General features: G+C 41.5%; 1 protein-coding gene across 1 annotated transcript in view; it reads left to right on the top strand.

Annotated features, from left to right (window-relative positions):
* Positions 1–19541, top strand: part of LOC130416974 (interferon-induced GTP-binding protein Mx3-like) — a 75831-nt gene extending 56290 nt beyond the window's left edge. Inside the window, exons 9-13 of the mRNA XM_056742331.1 lie at positions 13125–13287; positions 16822–16977; positions 17092–17168; positions 18061–18276; positions 18402–19541. Of these exons, the coding sequence (XP_056598309.1) occupies positions 13125–13287; positions 16822–16977; positions 17092–17168; positions 18061–18276; positions 18402–18626 (837 nt within the window). The 3' untranslated portion in view covers positions 18627–19541. The remainder of the gene's footprint in view (positions 1–13124; positions 13288–16821; positions 16978–17091; positions 17169–18060; positions 18277–18401) is intronic.
* Positions 19542–20490: the final 949 nt, after the last annotated feature.

Raw genomic sequence — 20490 nt, 5'->3', positions numbered from 1 at the left:
TTTGTTGAAAAACATTTCGCTTTTGAATATTATTCAGAAATTATGCTCTTCTTTGGCTCACTTTGGTAAATTATGAGCGAGTGTGCGGACACGCGATGCACAACAATAGGGCTCAGCGAAAGACAGAGAGGTCTGGTGCTGTGCTGACTGAAATAAATATTTAGAATGAAGATACTGTTTTGCGATTTGATTCATATTGTTCGAGTCAGTGGTTCATTTTTATTATTTGATCAGAAATAATGCAAATAACTGATGAGGGATTTTCCTGCATTATTAAAGATGAACAAAGGACATCTGATCAGCTTTCAGCATTTTCAACAGAAATGGTGGCCATTATTATTATTATAGTATTACAATGGGTGGAAGAAATGAACTCATATAGAACATTCATCTGCTCTGACACTATGTCGTCTTTTCAAAGTATTCAGAGTGGGAAATCTACATTCCATTCCATTCTCTACCGCTTATCCGAACTACCTCGGGTCACGGGGAGCCTGCGCCTATCTCAGGAGTCATCGGGCATCAAGGCAGGATACACCCTGGATGGAGTGCCAACCCATCGCAGGGCACACACACTCACTCATTCACTCACAAACTCACACCCTACGGACAATTTTTTCCAGAAATGCCAATCAACCTACCATGCATGTATATGGACCAGGGGAGGAAACCGGAGTACCCGGAGGAAACCCCCGAGGCACGGGGAGAACATGCAAACTCCACACACACAAGTCGGAAGCGGGAATCGAACCCCCCACCCTGGAGGTGTGAGGCGAACGTGCTAACCACTAAGCCACCGTGCCCCCCCGGGAAATCTACATGTAGGATGAAATTAATCAATAAAAAAATTAAATAAATCACCCATATATGTACATACAGTTTGCTTGGGTTTCAGCACATGTGGGTGTTGAGGGCAATGAAAAAGTGGATAAACTACCAAAAGATGGTCTAAAAGTGTAAAACATAGATATACAAGTCCCAATTAATAAATCAGAAATTAAAATTATCATTAAAGAAAATATCAACAAAATCTTGCAGGAAACATGGGATCAGGAGGAGACTGAGACTGAAAGGACTGCTTAAAACACCAGACTTGACTATGCATACAACGTGGATAAGTGGAAAATGTAGAACATTTGCTATTGATATGCGAAAATTCTCTGAATGAAGTTGAGTTTAAAAAATCTTCTAAGAATGCCTGGAGACCGGCTAGTAATTAAAGCAGTATTGGGATTTCTGAAAGAATAAATAAGAAAAGATAGAAGTCTAAGGCATAAGTTGGCTTGTCAACTGCGTGAGGAACGTGAGTGAGCAGTCACCTGCCGAGGTGAAAGAGTCGATGCGGAGTGAGGAAAGTCATTTGCCCGTCGAGGTTAGCGAGTGCCTCGCCTAGTAAGAAAAGTAATTCGCCCGCTGAGGAGAGTGAGTCTTCCGCCATCCTCTCCATTGTCAGCTCCGGCCTGTCACTGGGAAACTCAGTAGGACTGGGGATAGCTGAGTAATTTCCTGCGGCAAGTCATTACTCCTATTTTGAACCTTTCCGCTTGCCATAGGAGCTGTCCCGAGTTGATATGGTAGATCCTGAGATAAGCAAACCAGCCGGGTGGATTATCTGTTCGTGCTTGTCTTGAAATGTGCGAATTAAACAGCATTCACTGAAGCACATCGCGATGAAGCACAGTGATCCTCCTTCTTTTAAAGTTATTCCCATATGTCCATTCGTTCTGCGTTACCGTTTGCTTGATATTTGGTGTGAGATTTGTTTAGTTGGGCAGCCTGAGAGTGTGAAAGAGCCTTAAGGCATGTGCGTGAGAGCTAACAAACCCTGAGCTCGTGATTAAGCCGATGATTTAATTTAGTTGGTAGGGGAAAGGAGATGGTGTGTTTATGGACAAATTACGCTTTACATATGCTGAAGCTTGAATAAGGTTGTGTAGCCAATACGCATAGATCTACACTTTTAACATTTTTAATTTGGTTAATTAAATGTGTCTTATCTTTACTATACGAGTACCTTGGAGTATTTCATCTCTGTAGTTTGATATTTATCTCTGATAATTCAAAGAGCACCACTATGTGAAAAGACCACTGTAACATTCTTGGCCTCTATATGTTGTTTAACATGCTTGGATATGTTGTTTGACCTCCCGCAGCGCCGCGCAGAACAATTGGCCTGTGACATCACAGTATCGCGAGCGTGATTCGAGAGTACACGGCTCTATATGCTTTCAAATAGCTCTCGCGGTGCTGTGATGATAGAAGCCGATCCTTGTGCGCTGTTTGTAGTCCAAAAAGCCTTGCTATGAGCAGACAGTGATAATGGATTTTACAAAACCATAGATGTAAAGAAACAAAGTTAGTTGTCAGATTCAGAACAAGTTACAATATATTTTTTAAATGAGCCCCAAAACCTGCAACTATTGATTTTTACTCGACTTGACTTGAAATAAAGTATTATTAGTAGACTTGGTAACTTAGATCATGACTTCAGGGATGATTTTTGGTTTACCAATAAGCGCAAAGGGGTGTTTCATACTTCCCACATGTGTAAAACAAGTATTCAAGCCGTTTATCCGTTTTCTAATTATTAATCCGAAAACGACAAAGCAGAATTCTCTTTTTTTTGAGTAAACGAAGAAAGAAAATGCACTGTTTTCTTGTTTCAGTTTGTTAAAGGGGGGTGCTGTCCGAAATAGTGCAAAACAGTATGCAAATAGTGACGAGGAACCCAAAACTCCCATCGAGAAAAAAACCCTCAGGAGAACCCAGGCCCGTCCAGGGGGTTCCAGTTCCCCTCTGGCAAAAGCTGCCGCCTCTGCACAAGCTTGTCAGTGCTTGCAAGACATGCTTAAATAAATAAAACGTATAAGACTATCATTAATTATCTAACAGCATTTGAAATTTTGTAGTGAAGTCGTGTCATGTCGGCGCATCCTTTATCCAGCTCTGTCATCTCAGCTCTTGTCCGGTCACCGCTTCCCATTCTCCGCACTGCCATCAAGTCTTGGGCATGAACTGCATCCTGAAGTAACCTTTGAACAATGAGACAAGACTGGCTGAAAGTAGAGTACTGTTCTGCACTCTTTGATGCAACAAGTACATCAATTGTAGTTTAGAAGTGTTCCTGGTTCCGGTTGATCTAACTAATGCAGCCTAGATCTTCTGAGGATTAATATTATGGAAGTGTAATGTATGCAAAATTGAAAAGATGCATCTTTAGTATAGATTTAAACTGACAGTGTGTGTCTCCAGCCTGGACCGTGCAGGGAAGACTATACCAAAGTTTAGGCACTAGATAAGAAAAGGATCTACCACCTGCACTTGATTTTGAAATTCTAGGTATTACTAACTGACAGGACGCCTGAGAGTGTAATGTACGAGGAGGTCTGTAATACAATAGAAGTTCACTCAAATACTGCGGAGCTAAACCATGTAGGGCTTTATAGGTAATAATCAAGATCTTAAAGTTAATGCAATGCTTTATAGGTAACCAGTGCAACTTTGACAGAACCGGTCTGATATGTTCATACTTTTTTGTACGTGTAAGAACTCAAACTGCCGTGTTTTGGATCATTTGCAGTTTTTGTAATAAGCCTGCAGGGCAACCACCTTACAATGACTTACAGTAATCTAGTTTTGATGTCATGAATGCTTGAATTAATTTTTCTGCATCAGACAGTGACGGCATATGACGTAGTTTAGATATATTCTTAAAATGGAAAAATGCAATTTTACAGGTGTTGGTGATATGCCTCTTAATTGACAGATTACTATTGCATAGAACGCCAAGATTCTTAGCTGTCGATGAGGGTTTTATAGTCAATAGTTAAGCAGCATTCTTGGTTGTTACATATGGCGGTTTTCGGTCCAGTAAGTAACACTTCTGTTTTGCCCAAGTTCAGTAATAAGAAATTGTTACTCATCCAGTTTTCTTATCAACTATGCATTCCATTATTTGATGGAACTGCTGTGTTTCATGAGGATTCGAGGAAATATAAATTTGAGTATCATCAGCATAACAGTGAAAGCTAATCCTGTGTCGCTTTATTATATCTCCTAGAGGTAGCATGTATAATGCGAAGAGCAGAGGCCCCAAGACTGAGCCCTGTGGTACACCGTACTGGACTTGTGATTTGCGGGGGACGCCTCATTGTTTATTGCTACAAATTGAAAACAGTCGGATAAATAAGACTTAAACCATTTCCATGCTATTCCGTCAATGCCGACGTAATTTTCGAGTCTATGTAGAAGTATGCTGTGGTCAATGGTGTCAAATGCAGCACTAAGGTCTAGCAGCACCAATAACGAAATACAGCCACGGTCAGACGCTAAAAGCAGATCATTTGTAGCTCTGATCAAAGCAGTCTCTGTACTGTGACATGTTCTGAATCCAGACTGGAGTTCTTAATGTCATTCCTTTGGAGGAAGGAGCAGAATTGAGTAGAAGCTACTTTTCCAGAACTTAAGATATGAAAGGTAGATTCGATATAAACCTGTAATTCCTAATAACACCTTAAATGCTTTAGGCACATGTCCTAATGTCACTGATTAGTTAATAATGCTAAGAAGAGGATCTATAATTTCTGGGAGCATCTCTTTCAGTAGTTTTGTCGGTGTAGGGTCTAGCGTGCATGTTGTTGATTTAGATGATCTAATCAATTTAGAAAGTTAATTGTGATCTACGTTAGAAAAGAATTGCAATTTCTCCTTAGGGGTGCTGTAGTAAGTTTGTTAAGTAGGTTTCACTTCTGGTTGCATTGTTATAATTTTTTCTCTAATATCTTGGATTATTCTTGTGAAGTAGTTCATAAATTCATCACTGTTATGCTGATATCTATTTTTTGTTAATTTAGCCACTGTGTTAAATAAAAACCTAGGGTTGTGTTGCTTTTCTTCAATAAGTGATGAAAAATAGGAGGATCTAGATGTTTTTATGGCTTTCCTGTATTTCCGAGTACTATCCTTCCATGCTTTACAAATGCCTCTACATTAGTTTCCTTAAATTTGCGCTCCATTTTTGGGGTTGCTTTCTTTATTGCCTGAGTGTGTTCATCATACCACGGTGTCGGGCTGCCATTTTTAATCTTCTTTAAGCGCAGAGGAGCAACTGTGTCTAGTGTTTCCAAGAAGGTAGAGTTAAAATGTTCAATAGTATTGTCTAGATCTTCACCTTTATTTTTCATGCTAGAGTTTTGAGACAATTAAGGTAGATTATAGAGAAACACATCTTTGGTAGTTGAAGTAATTGTTCTACCATATTTGTAACAAGGAGTTTGCAGCCGTTGGCCAGTGAAGCAAACATTTTATCAGATAATGATCCGAAATATCTTCACTCTGCTGAAGGATTTTTGCGTCATCCACATTTATACCGTAAAACAGTATTAAACCTAAAGTATGATTACGAAGGTGAGTGGGTCCTGCAGGCCAGGAGCAGAGTCTTGAATTTGATGCAAGCGACTATAGGGAGCCAATGAAGCTTAATGAAGAGAGAAGTGACGTGTGCTCTCTTCGGTGCATTACAGATAACTCTTGCCACGGCATTCTGGATGATCTGTACAGGTTTGGTTTTGCAAGCTGGAAGTTCACCCAGAAGACCATTGAAGTAGTCCAGTCTGGACCGGACAAGAGTACTAGGACTTGCGTAGCATGCTCTGATAGGAAGGGTCTAATTTTTCTAATATTGTAGAGGATGAATATTCAGGACCGGGCGGATCTGGCAACTTGATCTGTGAAGTTATGCTGATTATCGATCACCACTCCCAGGTTTCTTGCCTTTCCTGAAGATGTGATGATTGAAGGGCCCAGTTGAATGAAAGGTTATGATGAGTCTTTGTGTCGGCTGGGATTACAAGCAGTTCTGTTTTTGTAAGGTTCAGCTGCATGTGATGTTCATTCATCCAGAGCGAGATGTCGGCTAGGCAAGCTGAGATGTGTGCAGAAACAGTCGGATCGTCTGGCCGAAAAGACAGGTAGAGTTGTGTATCATCCGCATAGCAGTGATAGGAAAAGCCATGTTTCCGAATGACAGAGCCTAGGGATGTTATGCATACAGAGAATAGCAACGGACCAAGCACTGAGCCCTGAGGCACACCTGTGTCGAGATGCAGGGACTCATACACCTCACCTCTCCAGGATACTCTAAATGACCTACCTGAGAGGTAAGACCTGAACCATTGTAGAACAGTTCCGGAGACACCCATAGCCTTGAGGCTGGACAGGAGAATGTTAGGGTTAACAGTGTCAAAGGCGGCAGATTGACCCAGTAGGATGAGAACAGATGAGTTAGAGGAAGCTCTTTCCAGTCTCAGGGCTTCAATGAAAGAGAGCAGCGCAGTTTCACTGGAATGACCGCTCTTGAAACCAGACTGGTGCCTGTCCAGGAGGTTGTTCTGGGTGAGAAAGGATGAGAGCTGGTAACATAAAACACATTCTAGAGTTTACGGATACCGGTCTGTAGTTTTCTAACAGTGCAGGGTTAAGAGTAGGTTTCTTTAGTAGTGGGGTAATACTGGCCTCTTTGAAGAGTGTAGGAAATGTACCAGTGGTGAGAGACGAGTTGATAATGTGAGTCAGAGAGGGAACAACTGATGGAGAGATTGCCTGGAGGAGATGAATGTGATCTACGGGGCAGGTAGTCGGGTGGTTAGAAGACATGACCTTGGAAACGTCCTCTTCAGATAGGAGTGAGAACAAGGGGGGCAAGCATGTGACTGGGGGTTGGGACTGGTCAAGAGACAGTGGCGCAGAGAATTTATGGCTGATGGTGGTCGTTTTCTTTACAAAGAACGACGCAAAATCGTCAGCTGTTAAGTCCGATGGAGGTAAGGGGTAGGCGTGCAAAGAAGAGCAAAAAAGGTTTTAAAGAGAGTACGAGGGTCAGGAGAGTTGTTGATTTTAGCATGGTAGTACTGGGTATTCGCAGAGGGGACATCTGCAGAGAAGGAAGAGAGAATAGACTGATAGAAAGAGTGGTCTGTAGGTTCTTTTGATTTGCGCCACTTTCTCTCAGCAGACCTGAGAGTTGCACGATGCTCACAGAGAACATCAGATAACCAGGGGACAGAAGGAGATACACGAGATGGCCTAGATCAGTGGTCACCAACCCTGCTCCTGGAGATCTACCGTCCGTAAGATTTTAGCTCTAACCCCAATCAAACACACCTGAACTATCTAATCAAGGTGTTCAGGTTTGCTTAATAATTAGAGACAGGTGTGCTGAAGCATAACTACAACATGTGTTTATTACAACTACTTAACATGGCATCCAACTTCAACAGGTCGTAGTTCCGAGCGAGAATTTCCTAGTAACATGAGGGTTACCAAATTTGAGGAGCCTATTAGCCCCCAAAAGTTCCCCATTGACTTAACATGGGGCAGGAAACGTCTCGGTTACATCTGTAACCTTCGTTCCCTGATGGAGGGAACAAGACGTTGTGTTGAGAGACAGACTGGGGTTTGATTCTGAGAACCTATCATCTCCGAGATAAAATTAAAACACCAATGGGGATTGGCGAATGGCCCACCCACGCCAGTCTCCGCCCATACATACGGGTATAAAAGGAAGATGGCGGCGGTCATTCATCACCCTTTGTGCTGAGTAACCTGAGGTGCTCCTTGCACAGTGTTGTGGCATGAAGACACAGTTCCTTGATGGAGGGAACAAGACGTTAAGGTAACCGACCTAACAGAGACGTTCCCCTTCAGTCGGTCTCTCGACGTTGTGTTGAGAGACAGACTGGGGATATATCTTTACACACCACGGCGGTGAGCTGTATAACGACCTCGAGCTGAGCGAGTCCAAGTGAGCGCTGCAGCGAGATGTAACCTTCCAGTGAATAGTACTGGACATACTGCAAAGCCTGTACTGACAGTCATAACGGACAGGGCGTTCCGCCTAGAAGTGAGGTAGGTATGGGTGTAAGACATGAGCTGACACTTGTTCCACTGTGAGGTTATAGAACCTCACAAAGGTGCTGGGCGTAGCCCAACCCGCAGCTTGACAAATGTCCGCCAGAGAGGTACGCTGGGCCAGTGTTTAGGGGGAGGCCATACTCCGAGTGGAGTGAGCTCTCACTGCAAGCGGGAACCGGCGATCTTGTGATCGGTATCCCAATGAGATGGCTCCACGATCCTGGCTGCCAATCTCTGTTTGGAGACACCCCTCCCCTGGTGCTGTCTCCCAAAACAGACAAACAGCTGCTCGGACCTTTTCAGGTACTGCGTGCGGTCCAAGTAGAGGCGCAATGTGCGTACAGGACACAGCACATCGGAGGTTGGGTCTTCCACCCCAGAAGGGAGCGCCTGCAGGTTCACCACCTGGTCCCTGAAGGGAGTGTTGGGAACACTGGGCACGTAGCCGGGCCTGGGTCTCAGGATCCTGTGAGAGTCGCCAGGCCCAAATTATAGGCAACCCTGGGACACGGAAAATGCCTGGAGGTCGAGGCGAGCGCCATCAGGAGCGCAGTCTTCATCGACACGTGAAGAAGACAGGCTTCTCTGAGGGGCTCGAAAAGGTCGTACCAAGGCCCCGAAGGACCACATTGAGGTCCCGAGAGGGTACGGAGGGCGGTCAAGGAGGATTCACCCTTCTCGCGACCCTGGTGACCGGGTCATGCCTACCCAGAGACTTACCCTCCACGAGGTTGTGATGTGCGGCAACATACACTTTCAACGTAAAAAGGCTAGCGCGGACCCAATCTGGCAATTCCATCGGTTCTCCCCTAGGGAAGAACACCAGGACAAAAAGAGACGCAACTTATAGGCGTACAGGCGCCTAGTGGTGGGGGCTCTAGCCTGTAGGACAGTCCCTCTGACTGCCTGGGGCAAGCCGCTCAAGGTCTCTTCGTCCCATCCAGAGGCCAGGCATGGAGGTACCAGAGGCCTGGCTTTGGGTGCCACAACGTGCACTTCCCTGCGAGAGAAGGTCCGTCGTCAGGGGAATCGGCCAAGGACGGGCAGTCGCCATGAGGTCTGAGAGCCAGGTCCGGGTGGGCCAATAGAGCGCAACAAATAGTACCTGATGCCCCTCTTCCCTGACCTTGCACAGGACATGGACTGCGCGGGGATGGAGCCGCCACTCTCCGCGGGTTGTCCTCTGACGAAAGAGCATGTCTGCTGTCTGGTTCAGTTCACCCGGGATAAACCTGGCCCGCAGGAACTTGCTCACCTGCTGACTCCATAGGTGGAGGCGTCGGGCGAGTTGTCAACTGTCGATTGATGTACACCACAGCAGTCATGCTGTCCAACCAGACTAGCACGTGATGGCCCCGCACTAGAGGAAGAAACCTCTCCAGTTCAAGGTGGACCCGCGAGAGTGTCCCGCGACACCTGGGGGATGTCGACGTATCCTCTAGCCGCCCCGCCTTCCAGGGAAGTGACAGCTACAGAGCTACCAAATCTAGAACGTGTCGAGAAGGGCACGTTCCAGGACTTCGATAACTCCTCAAAAAAGGCACCGGGGCAGCGGCGACAGTCCAATGCTCACAGCCGCTCAGTTTATCATGGCTGACATCACAGCCTCAGACTCCTCTTGACCTCGACTGCCTGAAGACGGGAGATCGGAGCAGTCTTCTGCATCTGATGCCAGAGGGTAGCTGTCCGATGCGTAGACAGAGATTTCTTCCTCATCCCTCTTTTAAGCCTGGCCGCTATGGGATGACGACCGCCGCCCATCGGGGACGCACCAGGTGAGCGTACTGGGGTATGGGTGGTCTGAAGAGCTGGCAGAACAACATCCAAAGGAACCCCCAGATCAGCCCCGCCGCTCGCCGAAGGCGTCGCTGCCGTCGTAGCTGCAGTCTACCCCTGCGAGGTAGACGGGGTGGTGGCGGCACTCACAAAGAACGCTGCCAATCGTGACCGCAACACCTTGATCGCAATATACTCGCAGACAGAACATGAGGGATGAACGAAACCGGTCTCAGCATGTTTGACCCCCAAACACATGAGGCAGGTATCATGGTCGTCTGACTCAGGGATGAGTCTGTCACACCCCAAGGCACAGCTACGAGACTGAAATAATCATCACTGAATGAATCAGTGATTGAATCTGAATTAATAATTTTGCTGAACAAACTGGAAATGAATGAAGCTCTTGAAAATATCAAAATTTTAACATTCACTTTACAGAAGAAAAGAAAAAGGAAAAAACAAAAAGAGGCAGAATATAGTACAGTGCAATATTTAAAGCAATCTTCTAATAAGGCAATATTAAATGAATTAAGCAGACCATAAACTAATCTAAAAATAGCAGTCTCCCGGTGAGCGAGCCAACATGACCCAGCGGCGAGGAACCAAAACTCCAATGATGAATAAATTAAGGGAGAAAGACTTGGGAGAAACCACTCTGAGCCGGGAGGGGTTCAGTTCTTCTCAGACACATTACAGCTGCACTTAGTATCTTTGAAAGTTAATGTATCTTTGAAAGTTAATGTTTAAGGAGACTTTCACAAAGTACACAATCAACATTTCTGCTTCTAAATCTCGTTATAATAATATCAATCAAAGCAAACAACTTCAGACTCTTTCATCAATGCACAAGTGTTTAGAGTCAAACACTACTGCAACTGAGGAAAGAGGAGAGAGTTATTTAATGAAGGTCGAGGGGCCTAATGGTGACTTCAATAAAACTTATCGTCAATAAAAAATTAACTACAGCAAAGCCTCTGATAGACATAGACATATGATATAAAGCGAAAGTGGTTTGTAATTAGTCAAGATTGTAACGGTGTTTGTGGAGTTGCTTAATTTTCTTGTGAGATATAAACTGCAGCGAGATGATCCTCTTCAGATGACTTGTAGTCAAGTTGAGTGAACAATTCTATTTCAGTGTGTCAATAACTAGAATTTTCCTTAAATAACGAGCTCATCAAATGTCAAAGTCTGGAAATACAGCCATTAAGCTCTTGCACAATCATTTCTCTTTTTATCAGTCCTAACTATAATAGTGTTCATAACAAAACCAGAATGAAGAAATATTTGTAATTTACAAATATGTCTTCAAAATTGATCTCAGGTTAAGGACATCACTAATTAATGATGTGATTTTAATGAGGTGTTAATGATCAGTCTAAATGCTGTACACATTTGCCATTTGTGATTTATTTAAGGAATTAAAGGATGGGATCAGGGGTAATCGGCAGTTTTACATCATTTTTGTGCTGTTTTCCTATGGCATCTGATAGCGGATGGACCTGGATATTTTATAAGTTCATAATGGTCTGTGAATTCAGGCTTAACAAGCGGACTAGATGCCAGGCTTATTAATGTACGAAACAGCATTCATTGACTGTTTATGAGTTAAAAGGGGCGTGTACAGGGTGGGATGTGAGGCTGATTCACTTAAACACACTTGCATGTGATCTTTGATTCATAAAGTGAATATTACTTACAGGTATGGGTTCACACGGTTTTATAAATTTTTGGTGTACGCTACTTAGGGCTTTCGGGCCCGCATACACAATTAGTAAGAGATAAATGAGACCTTTTTTCTGCCAGTTGGGTAGGAAAAATCATCTTGAATTTAGTTTGATCCTTTTCTTAAAGTGATTGTTCACCCAAAAATTCTAATTTGCTGTTTATTTACTCAACCTCAGGCCATCCTTGATGTAGGTAACGTTGAAAAGAACCATAAAGAAGATTGTTGTAATGGGAGTTTATGGGGTCCACCTGTCTAAGAGTTCCTACAGCACATGATTCCAAAAAGCGCCTCTTTGTGACATGTTGACTTTCGTGAAGCGAATCGTTTGATATTTTCATATAACTGAACTTCGTTTTAATAATGTTAGCCATAATGTGCAGCCTCAGCACACAATCCCAATCTTCTTCTTGTATTATTTGGTGGGGGATGGCATACCAGCGTCTGGTACATTTAGTGCCACCTGCAGAAAGAGTGTTGAGGCAGTACAGGTAGGCTAATATTATTAAAATGATGTTGAGTTTTATGGAAATATCAAAGATTCGCTTCTGTTTGCATTTAAACACTAGGTGAAAACCATTCAGTCAATGTTAATTACTTTGAACCCACTGTTAATGTTAAAAAGAATTGAAATGTCAATAAACCACCATTACTGTGAACGTGGTTGTTTTAGTTAATCTTGACTTTGATTAAGTCAATTTTCTTTCAGTGCATGTTTTTGGTTGTTTGCTTGTATAATTTTAGCTGGGATCAAATAAACAATCTTTTTCAGAAAAGTGGAGGTTAAGCTTCCTGTGACTGATGAGAACTGTAAGTTTTGTACAAGCACTGTGACAAAGTAAACATACAAACCTCAACAATGGTGACAATCAACAAACTAGTTCAAATAAACAGATCAACCTCGACGAAGTTTCATACACTGATTCTTGATTTCTAATTGATTCAATAGTTAATATATATTAATATTTTAATTTCACATCTGATATGACATCCATAATACTGCTTTAATCTCACACTGTAGTGCCACAAAACTTAAATTGAAACTTAGCATACTTTGGTCAATAGTGTGTTAAAATGCATGTGTTGTTTGCCAGCTTGAGCAAACATTGATCACAGTAATGGTGGTTTGTTGAAATTTCCACGTTTTTGCAAAAGTAATGGCAGGTGCAAATGTGATTGTAGTAGAGTAGGCGGGGCGAGACCGTGGTTCGAATCACGTAGGAGATTGGGAGCATATAAAAGGAACAAGCGACCGGACCTTGGAAGAGAGAGGACCGGGCCCGAACTTGTGTTTCTATTTATGTTTGTTATTTCGCCGGAGGTCGTCCGTGAGGGGCCGCCGGCTGTTTTTATTTCTGTTATTAAATGTTTGCCGGTTCCCGACTCCTTCCTTCCATATCTTGAATCTTTCTACAGTGATATTGATTCAATGCAACTAATATTGAACAATCAACCGTGATAACGTTGAAGAACTGCAGATGAGGTGCTTCGAATGTAGTTCATTTTACTAATTTTGAACATGACTGACTGACTGATCTGACCTCTCGGGCATATGGCATTTGGGCATCAACAGTAAGGTTCCGTTAAATGCAAACAAGTGTGAACGACAAACACATGCTTTATTCATTCATACCAAAGTCCAAGACAGATTATGGCATGCAGAACTCTCTTTCTCTATCTCTCTCTCTCTCTCTCTCTCTTCTTACAGACCTTAACTGGTTTTAATGACATGATCAAGGACTTGTCACTTGGAGAGCTGATCAATGGGCAGCTTGCCAGTAGGGACCAGAACTGTGAGGACAACTTGTTTGTCCAGCTTCGGGCTGAATTCAAAAGCTGGAGTGACAATCTTGACCAAACCAAGGAGTCATGTCAGTATACTTCCTTTTTTCAGAAAGATAAATGGCCTCAAATGACCTGCTTTACTAGGGGTGCCCAAACTGGCACCTGCAGATTTTACATTCATGTAGTGTATGAATTTTACAATACTATATTGTCCCAAATAAACTCACCATGGTTTTATATTGACCAATTCTTGCAGTTTCACAAATAAGGGCAAATTATGTCAAAGAGCGTGCCCACACTTTGAGAACCAAATTGTTAATTTGACATCTACAGTCTAGTTCAGTTAACTAGTGTTAGTGCTCCATATTGATAGCCTATCGCATGCAGCCTTGTGTCTTTGATAAGCTTTGTATTTTGTATTTGTGAAATTTTCTTGAATTGAAAAGAACCCCCCATAAAAACCCTTTAAAGGGTAACTCTGCCAGAGAAAGAAAATTCTGTCATTAATTACGCACCTTCAAGTAATTTGGAAACCCTAGGACTTCCGCTCATCTTCAAAGATGACTTTTGAGTTGACCTCCAATGTGCATCCACGAGAGCACATTATGCATGTGTGCAGTACAGACGCAGGAGCCGGCTTTCACAATGCATGCATGTAGGGCAGTGGTTCCCAAACTGGGGTAAACGTACCCCTGGGGGTACGCCAGGTGACGGAGGGGGTACGTGAACAAAATGCACAAATCAATTGTTTACTTAAAGGTACAGTGTGTAGGATTTTGAAGGATTTATTCACCAAAATGTAATATATAATACAAAACTATGTTGTGAGTGGTAGAGAAATACCTTACAAAATAAACCATTTTATGTATATACACCGCGGGCACACCCTTACATGTAATTTATCAATGTGCACAGCCATGTTTCTATAGTATCACTACACAGACAAACTAAGCATGTTTCGTAAAATGAAGGATGCACGGGACTAGTTCTTCTTCTTCGGCTGTGTTTTGAGGCAGCTTGCAAAGCGACTACATAGAAGGATTAGCAGAAGAAGTGGAAGAACAATAACAGAATTTACTTGTCGTGATTTTTATTAGAAATAGAAGCGGTTCTTTGTTGCAGTAAGAAGCAAAATTTGCGATAATGGCGGACCACACATACTCTGCACAAGAACCGATAGAGCGTCAATCTGTTCATTCAAAAAAGAGAAAATACGATGCAGCAAGGCGAAGTCGAGACAAAAAAACGGCAGAAAACCCGAATAAACATCGGTGGCTTTTCCCAAATGGAGGGCAGTGAAGCAGGACAAGTGTTTGCTAAGCGACGCCAAAGTTGTCAGCTTTCTGCTGGACCGGTTAGTTTGTCTAATTTCTGATATACAAGTGAACTGTTTGTTATATAGCTTTAGGTAATAGATGAGCTGATCATCAAGTGAAGTAGCGTTTTTCATTGTAAATTTTTAGCACTTTGTAATTGTATCATAAATCCTTGTTGCATGGCCGTGTGCAAATCAAGTTAGAAATCATGTCATAATCATAATTTGGATAAATCGGGTGTAAATTAAAGTTATATTATAATACTGCTTAGCTTCCACATCCTATCTTGTGCGGTCCTCCCGGGTAACGTTAGATCCTCTGCCTCTCCTCGCCCTGCCTGCATCTCCAACACACCTAGCTCTCTGCCCTCTCCCTCTTTCTACCCGTGTTAAATCCTCTGATTGACTCTGTGATGATGAGAAAACGTCTGCTAAGACTTTTGCGGTTAGATTACACACCTTTAGCATTAGCAAGCCGTTTCAATAGGCTGTAAATTACGAACCTAGTTACCGTGCCAAAAAAATCTATGCAAAATAAGCGATCAAATCACTGACACAATGTTAACAAGTAACAATAATATTCACTATAACGATTAGAGTAAATTGAATTTATTTATTTTTCTTTGTAGATAAACCTTGTCACTTGACTTGCAAAGGTTACTCTCTGCTGTCTCAGACGACGACATCTCTGTCATTTGTCCGTAGCTTCAGTCTGTTGTTCGCCTGTGAGACGTCGATTGCAATTATCAACACCACCAATAATGGCCACTATCATTTACGGAACCCTATTGTCCTGTGACGGCAACCGTAGCTTCTCTAGCGGAGCTGTAGGTTGTATTTTCTACATCAACAATAGTGGCCTCTGAAACTTACACACAGAACCTTTAATTATAACGCACCCGGCCATTCAACCAGGCATGTTTTTCTCACAACCTAATATAAAGACGTGCTCCCTCTAGTGTACACACAGAAAAAAAGTAGTCAGGTAGTGCCATAAAAGGTCAAATTCATGCCATCCAATCAAAAAATATGCGTCCACTCAAGTGTCATGCGTAAGTGCGTGTCTTTACGTACCGTATATATTTTGACTGCACGCGGCTTGCAACGAAGCAACAACAATTGCTTGTTTAATTTAAATGGATAAGTAATTGCAAAGATTTAGCAAACCTTCCTGTTTCTGAAGGAGAGAGTCTCATTGAAATCTTTACGAGTGGCGCTTTGAGAATTGACTACGCACAAAAATTTCTAACAGATTTCTGGATATCTTTTCATGCAAATTATCCTGCCTTAGGCCATCGCGCTTTGAAAACATTACTGCTGTTCTCCCCAACGTACCTTTGCGAGAGTGTGTTTTCAGCACTTGCCCACATAATGAACAAATATCGACACAGACTCTCCATAGAGAATGATTTGAGATTCAGACTTTCTCCGAAACAACCAAACATCACAGAGTTATGCAAGTCATTTCCAGCACATGCATCTCATTAAGCATTGAGTCATTTATTATATACCAGTGATACATGATTTATTGTATGAAAAAAATTAAATGAAATGTATTTAAAATTCACATTAAAACATTTTCGAGACCACAATTGTGCTGTAAGAAAGGGGGTACAAAGAATGATGTTAAATCCCTGGGGGGTACGCCATTGTAAAAAGTTTGGGAACCACTGATGTAGAGGAAACACAGACGTCTGCATTCTACCTCAGCACCACATGTATGCACTGTGTACTTTTCTGAAAATGCATTGGAGACTAGAGGAAGTTGTTGAATTCAGTTTTGTTCACAAAATGTATTCTCGTTGCTTCATAAAAATAAGGTAGAACCACTGGAGTCAAATGGACTATTTTGGTAGAGGACCAAATCTTTTTTCCCTGACTGAAATGCAAATCAATTTCTTATCTTTTTATAAAAAAATGTCCCTGATTGTTTTCATATTCTGTCTCTATCAGTTAAAATACACCTTCCATAAAAATTATATTTTTATTTCATTGTTAGCAGGAAAAAATAATCAGCAGGGGTTTCAAATACAGTGAAAATAGAGGGAAAGTTCATAATTGCACGATTTGGAATGCACCTATACTATATTTTATCTTATTCAGGCAGTCTCCTGTAATGAGCGATGAGTTTAATCAGTTGCGTTGGATGAGGGAGACAAAAAAAGTGGAAGACTGGTGGTTGTCCAGTTTTGAAAACCCTGGGTTACACTTTACTGCTTTGTGCTTTTGTTGATGGAGTAACAGCTTAATGTGACAGTGCTTGTTAAATAACATAATGAGAAAATGTCTCCTATTCTTAAACTAGTTCACGAATCAATCAGGATGTTTAAGGATCGCAGCCAGAAATGCAGAGGAAGAGAACTCCTTGGTTTCAGCAACTACAAAGTGATTGAGAAGCTTTTGCAGGAATGTGTGGAAAAGCTTAAGGATCCTGCCATTGAATCACTCAGTGTCACAAAAGGTAGGATCACAGATCTTATTTTTGTACCCAAAAATGTGCTGAACATTGTCAAAACCAACTGACAAGTTTTTCTGGAACAGGCAAAAATACTTTTATTTCCGTTTTCTCCTTAAGATATCATCCACAAGCAATTTACCAAGGTTTCGGAACAGTGCTTCAAGAACTACCCTTATCTTCTAAATGTCACTAAGGTAAATGTAACAAAAGACAAAAAAACTGTTTTTCTTTATTTGACCTGGTGGTGACGCTCTGTACAATCCGCAATGTACTGGGAAATTACAATAGGGTGACCTTATTTGCCCAAAAATGTTTCAGATCTTTTCTTGTGCACTCTTAAAGTCCTTTCCAGCACAAACCAAAGATTGCAAACCAGTTGGCAACGTGATGTCTTTCTCTTTATTATGATTTTGTGTGTGTGCGTGTCTATCACGCTATCAGCCTGTACCAGCCTATATTGTGTATCAGGCTGTTGGGTAGTGTATGTTGTTGTGTTCATTGTGTGACGGGTGGAGGAATGACAGGGGGAATTTTATTAAAAGAACCCGCCCGTGGCCGTTCAAAAGAAACCGGAAGTCTGGGTCTCTGAGCCTGAGGAGAGGGGTGTGAGGCGGTGTGCTTTGTCCCGGCTCTCCTATGCGTCCCTAGTGTCCCTCGTGGCTGCTGTGTCCCTGTTGAGTCTTGTTTCCTTCGTATACTCCGTGTGTCGCAACCCCAGTCGTGTCTGGGTGTGGGCTTCCATGGACGGTGTCGGTCGTCACTTGTCGGAACTTGTGAGAATAATGGGGAGACAAGCATCAGAGACTTAAAGTCATGGAGTGGTAGCTCACCATGCTTCCTGTGAGATCAGATCTTGACGACCGGCAGCTGCGCCTTGTTAGTCCCCTCTGTTCCCATGGCGATGCTGATTGCTCTATGTAAATTATGTTTATTTATGCAGTACATCACGGGCTGTAATCCACACAAACATAGGTAATTTCGAAACTGCAGCTTTTTCTGTGTGTTTTTCTTTATTGAATAAAGAAAAACTCTTTGCTCTTTGATTATGACTCTCTTGCTTTCTTTTTTTCCTTCTTTAAACCATAGAACAAAATTGATAACATTCATTTGAAGCAGCAGGCCAAAGCAGAGGAAAGGATCTTGGAGCAGTTTGAAATGGAGAACTTGATCTACACTCAAGATCCTATCTACCTGAAGGTCTTGAATGAAATTGGCAAACCAGAAGAGACATTTTCGGAGGAAAACATTCCTGTCTTTGACAACAAAAGCATGTACTCTGAAATGCTTCAGGGTTATTATCAGGTGTGACAACAAATGTTACTTATTAACTAAGTTTGCTCTCTTTTCATTCTCAAAAGCATTTTTCTTTTGTAGGACTTTTATTAGTGCTATCAATTTTGACAAATATTCCTATTCATCTGTTTTAGATTGTGGTACAGCGGATGGCGGACCAGATCCCCATGTTGATCCAGTATTTGATGCTAAAGGAGACTGCTCGCCTCCTTTGCACCGAGATGCTCAGCTTAATGGATGGTGCAAAAGTGAATGAGCTTCTGTTTGAAGACTCTGATGTCAGCAGAAATCGAATCGAAATACAGACACGTCTGGATCGTTTAAATATTGCTCAGGAAAAAATGTATAATTCTATTTAAGGAAAAATCTCAGACAGCTTAACCCTTAAATGGATATTTAATATTTAATACATTTCAGCATCTTTTTCATATTACTCTTCCTCCTTTGTTTTACCCATATTTTATCTTGTGTTAGTCAAAATATCAAACACTTAGTGCAACTGTTAATAATCATCATTATTATTAATAATATATTTAGAAGCTACATTTATACATAATGGTGTGTGAAGTAATTTAAAAATTATTCATGATCGAGTCATGACAGTAAATGTAATGTAACTCTAATCCATTTAAACACCTTCACTTTGTCTTTATTGTGTGGTAAACTATCACATACCACAACATTCAATTGTTCACTAACATGAACTGGTAACATATTATATTTTTTTTCCTGGAAATAGGGAAATGAAGTGTTGAGTAAAGGAAGAAAATGCAATTGTCCTCCCTTATAAACTTCTAACTTAGCTCTGTATACTGTGATAGACTATATGAGACACCAGTTTTATTGCACTTATGATTTTTTTTTGTCCTTATGTTGTCCCAATTGCTTCCATTGTTTACCCCACCTGTAAGTCGCTTTGGATGTAAATGTTATAAACATATATATAATTTTATTTGTATCCCATTTTAGTTCCGACTAGAAGACTATAAACTGTTTTATGATATTTACCCAGAAATATTGTAACCATTTAAGTAGGGGTAGAAAAATGCATGTTAATATATGTTAAGCAAGTTTCAAGTCGTTAAAGACACAGACAAAGCCATACATTGACAGGTGACATCACATATCTTTTAAAACTGCTATTTTAATCCTCTTTTTCTAGAAATCAAGTTACACTTCGGTGTACATAAGAGTTTTCCAATGCTGTAATGCGTGCACCATTCCCTAATGCATCCATGTTGTGTCTGTTATCTGAGGAAGGTCAAATAAAATGGGGGAACAGCTCAAAGCACTTTTAATATCTGACCAAGAATTAATTTCAAACTCAATACAATCATGTCTTCTTTGTTCTATGACTGGACTGTTTGACAGCCTGTTGGTGGGAGACCGGGCTTATCATACATAAGAGGTTTTTGCTTTTCTGACCATAGAACCGCTTCTCAGTCAAACCAGATGCAGGATTGAGATGACGTTCAGATTTTTAAATGTACACTTGATCTGATTTCTAAATTCACATAGGCCTACTGACATTTTGTGATTTAATCTAATTCTAAATAAAGAAGATTCTTTTGTTCACATTTCTTCTGTAACCTATGGAGGTTGTGAAATGTCCTACAAGAAAAGATCTCTTTAACTCTGTCAGAGTGCACAGATAGTTTCACTTCCTCGTTTGCTTCACCATCATTAAAAAAAGTAAACTAAATGATAAATAATTAAGGCAGAATATTTTCAGCCACTGTAGGGGCACACGCACACAAATTATACACACACATCATATATATTTCATTACTGTAGTATTTACCTTACTATAATAGGCCTATACTAAAGTAAATGCGTGTACAATTTAGTAGTTTAACTTGTGCATTAACTTCAATTCAAGTTTATTTATATAGCGCTTTTCACAATGTGCATTGTTCCAAAGCAGCTTTACAGGAGCAAACAGGAAAAACAGAAAAGGTAGAACACAGCACAGTGCATGGTGTTTATAGAACGAGCAAGATAAATAATATCTAATAAATGCTGTGGCGAGAACACAAACTCCAATGATTGATTAATGGAGAAAAAAGGAGAAACCAGGCTCAGCCGGGAGGGCCAAATCCCCTCTGACGTGTCATTTCTGAACTCAGTGACCCCGACCAAAAGCCAATGCAGCTATAACTTCAAACTGCTGACATGTGATGCAAGTTTAGCATTAAATACAAAGTATTGTAACTTCAGCATTAA

Source organism: Triplophysa dalaica, unplaced genomic scaffold (assembly GCF_015846415.1).
Source record: "Triplophysa dalaica isolate WHDGS20190420 unplaced genomic scaffold, ASM1584641v1 Contig4, whole genome shotgun sequence".
Lineage (NCBI taxonomy): Eukaryota > Metazoa > Chordata > Actinopteri > Cypriniformes > Nemacheilidae > Triplophysa > Triplophysa dalaica.
This window is presented reverse-complemented; position numbering and strand designations above follow the sequence as displayed.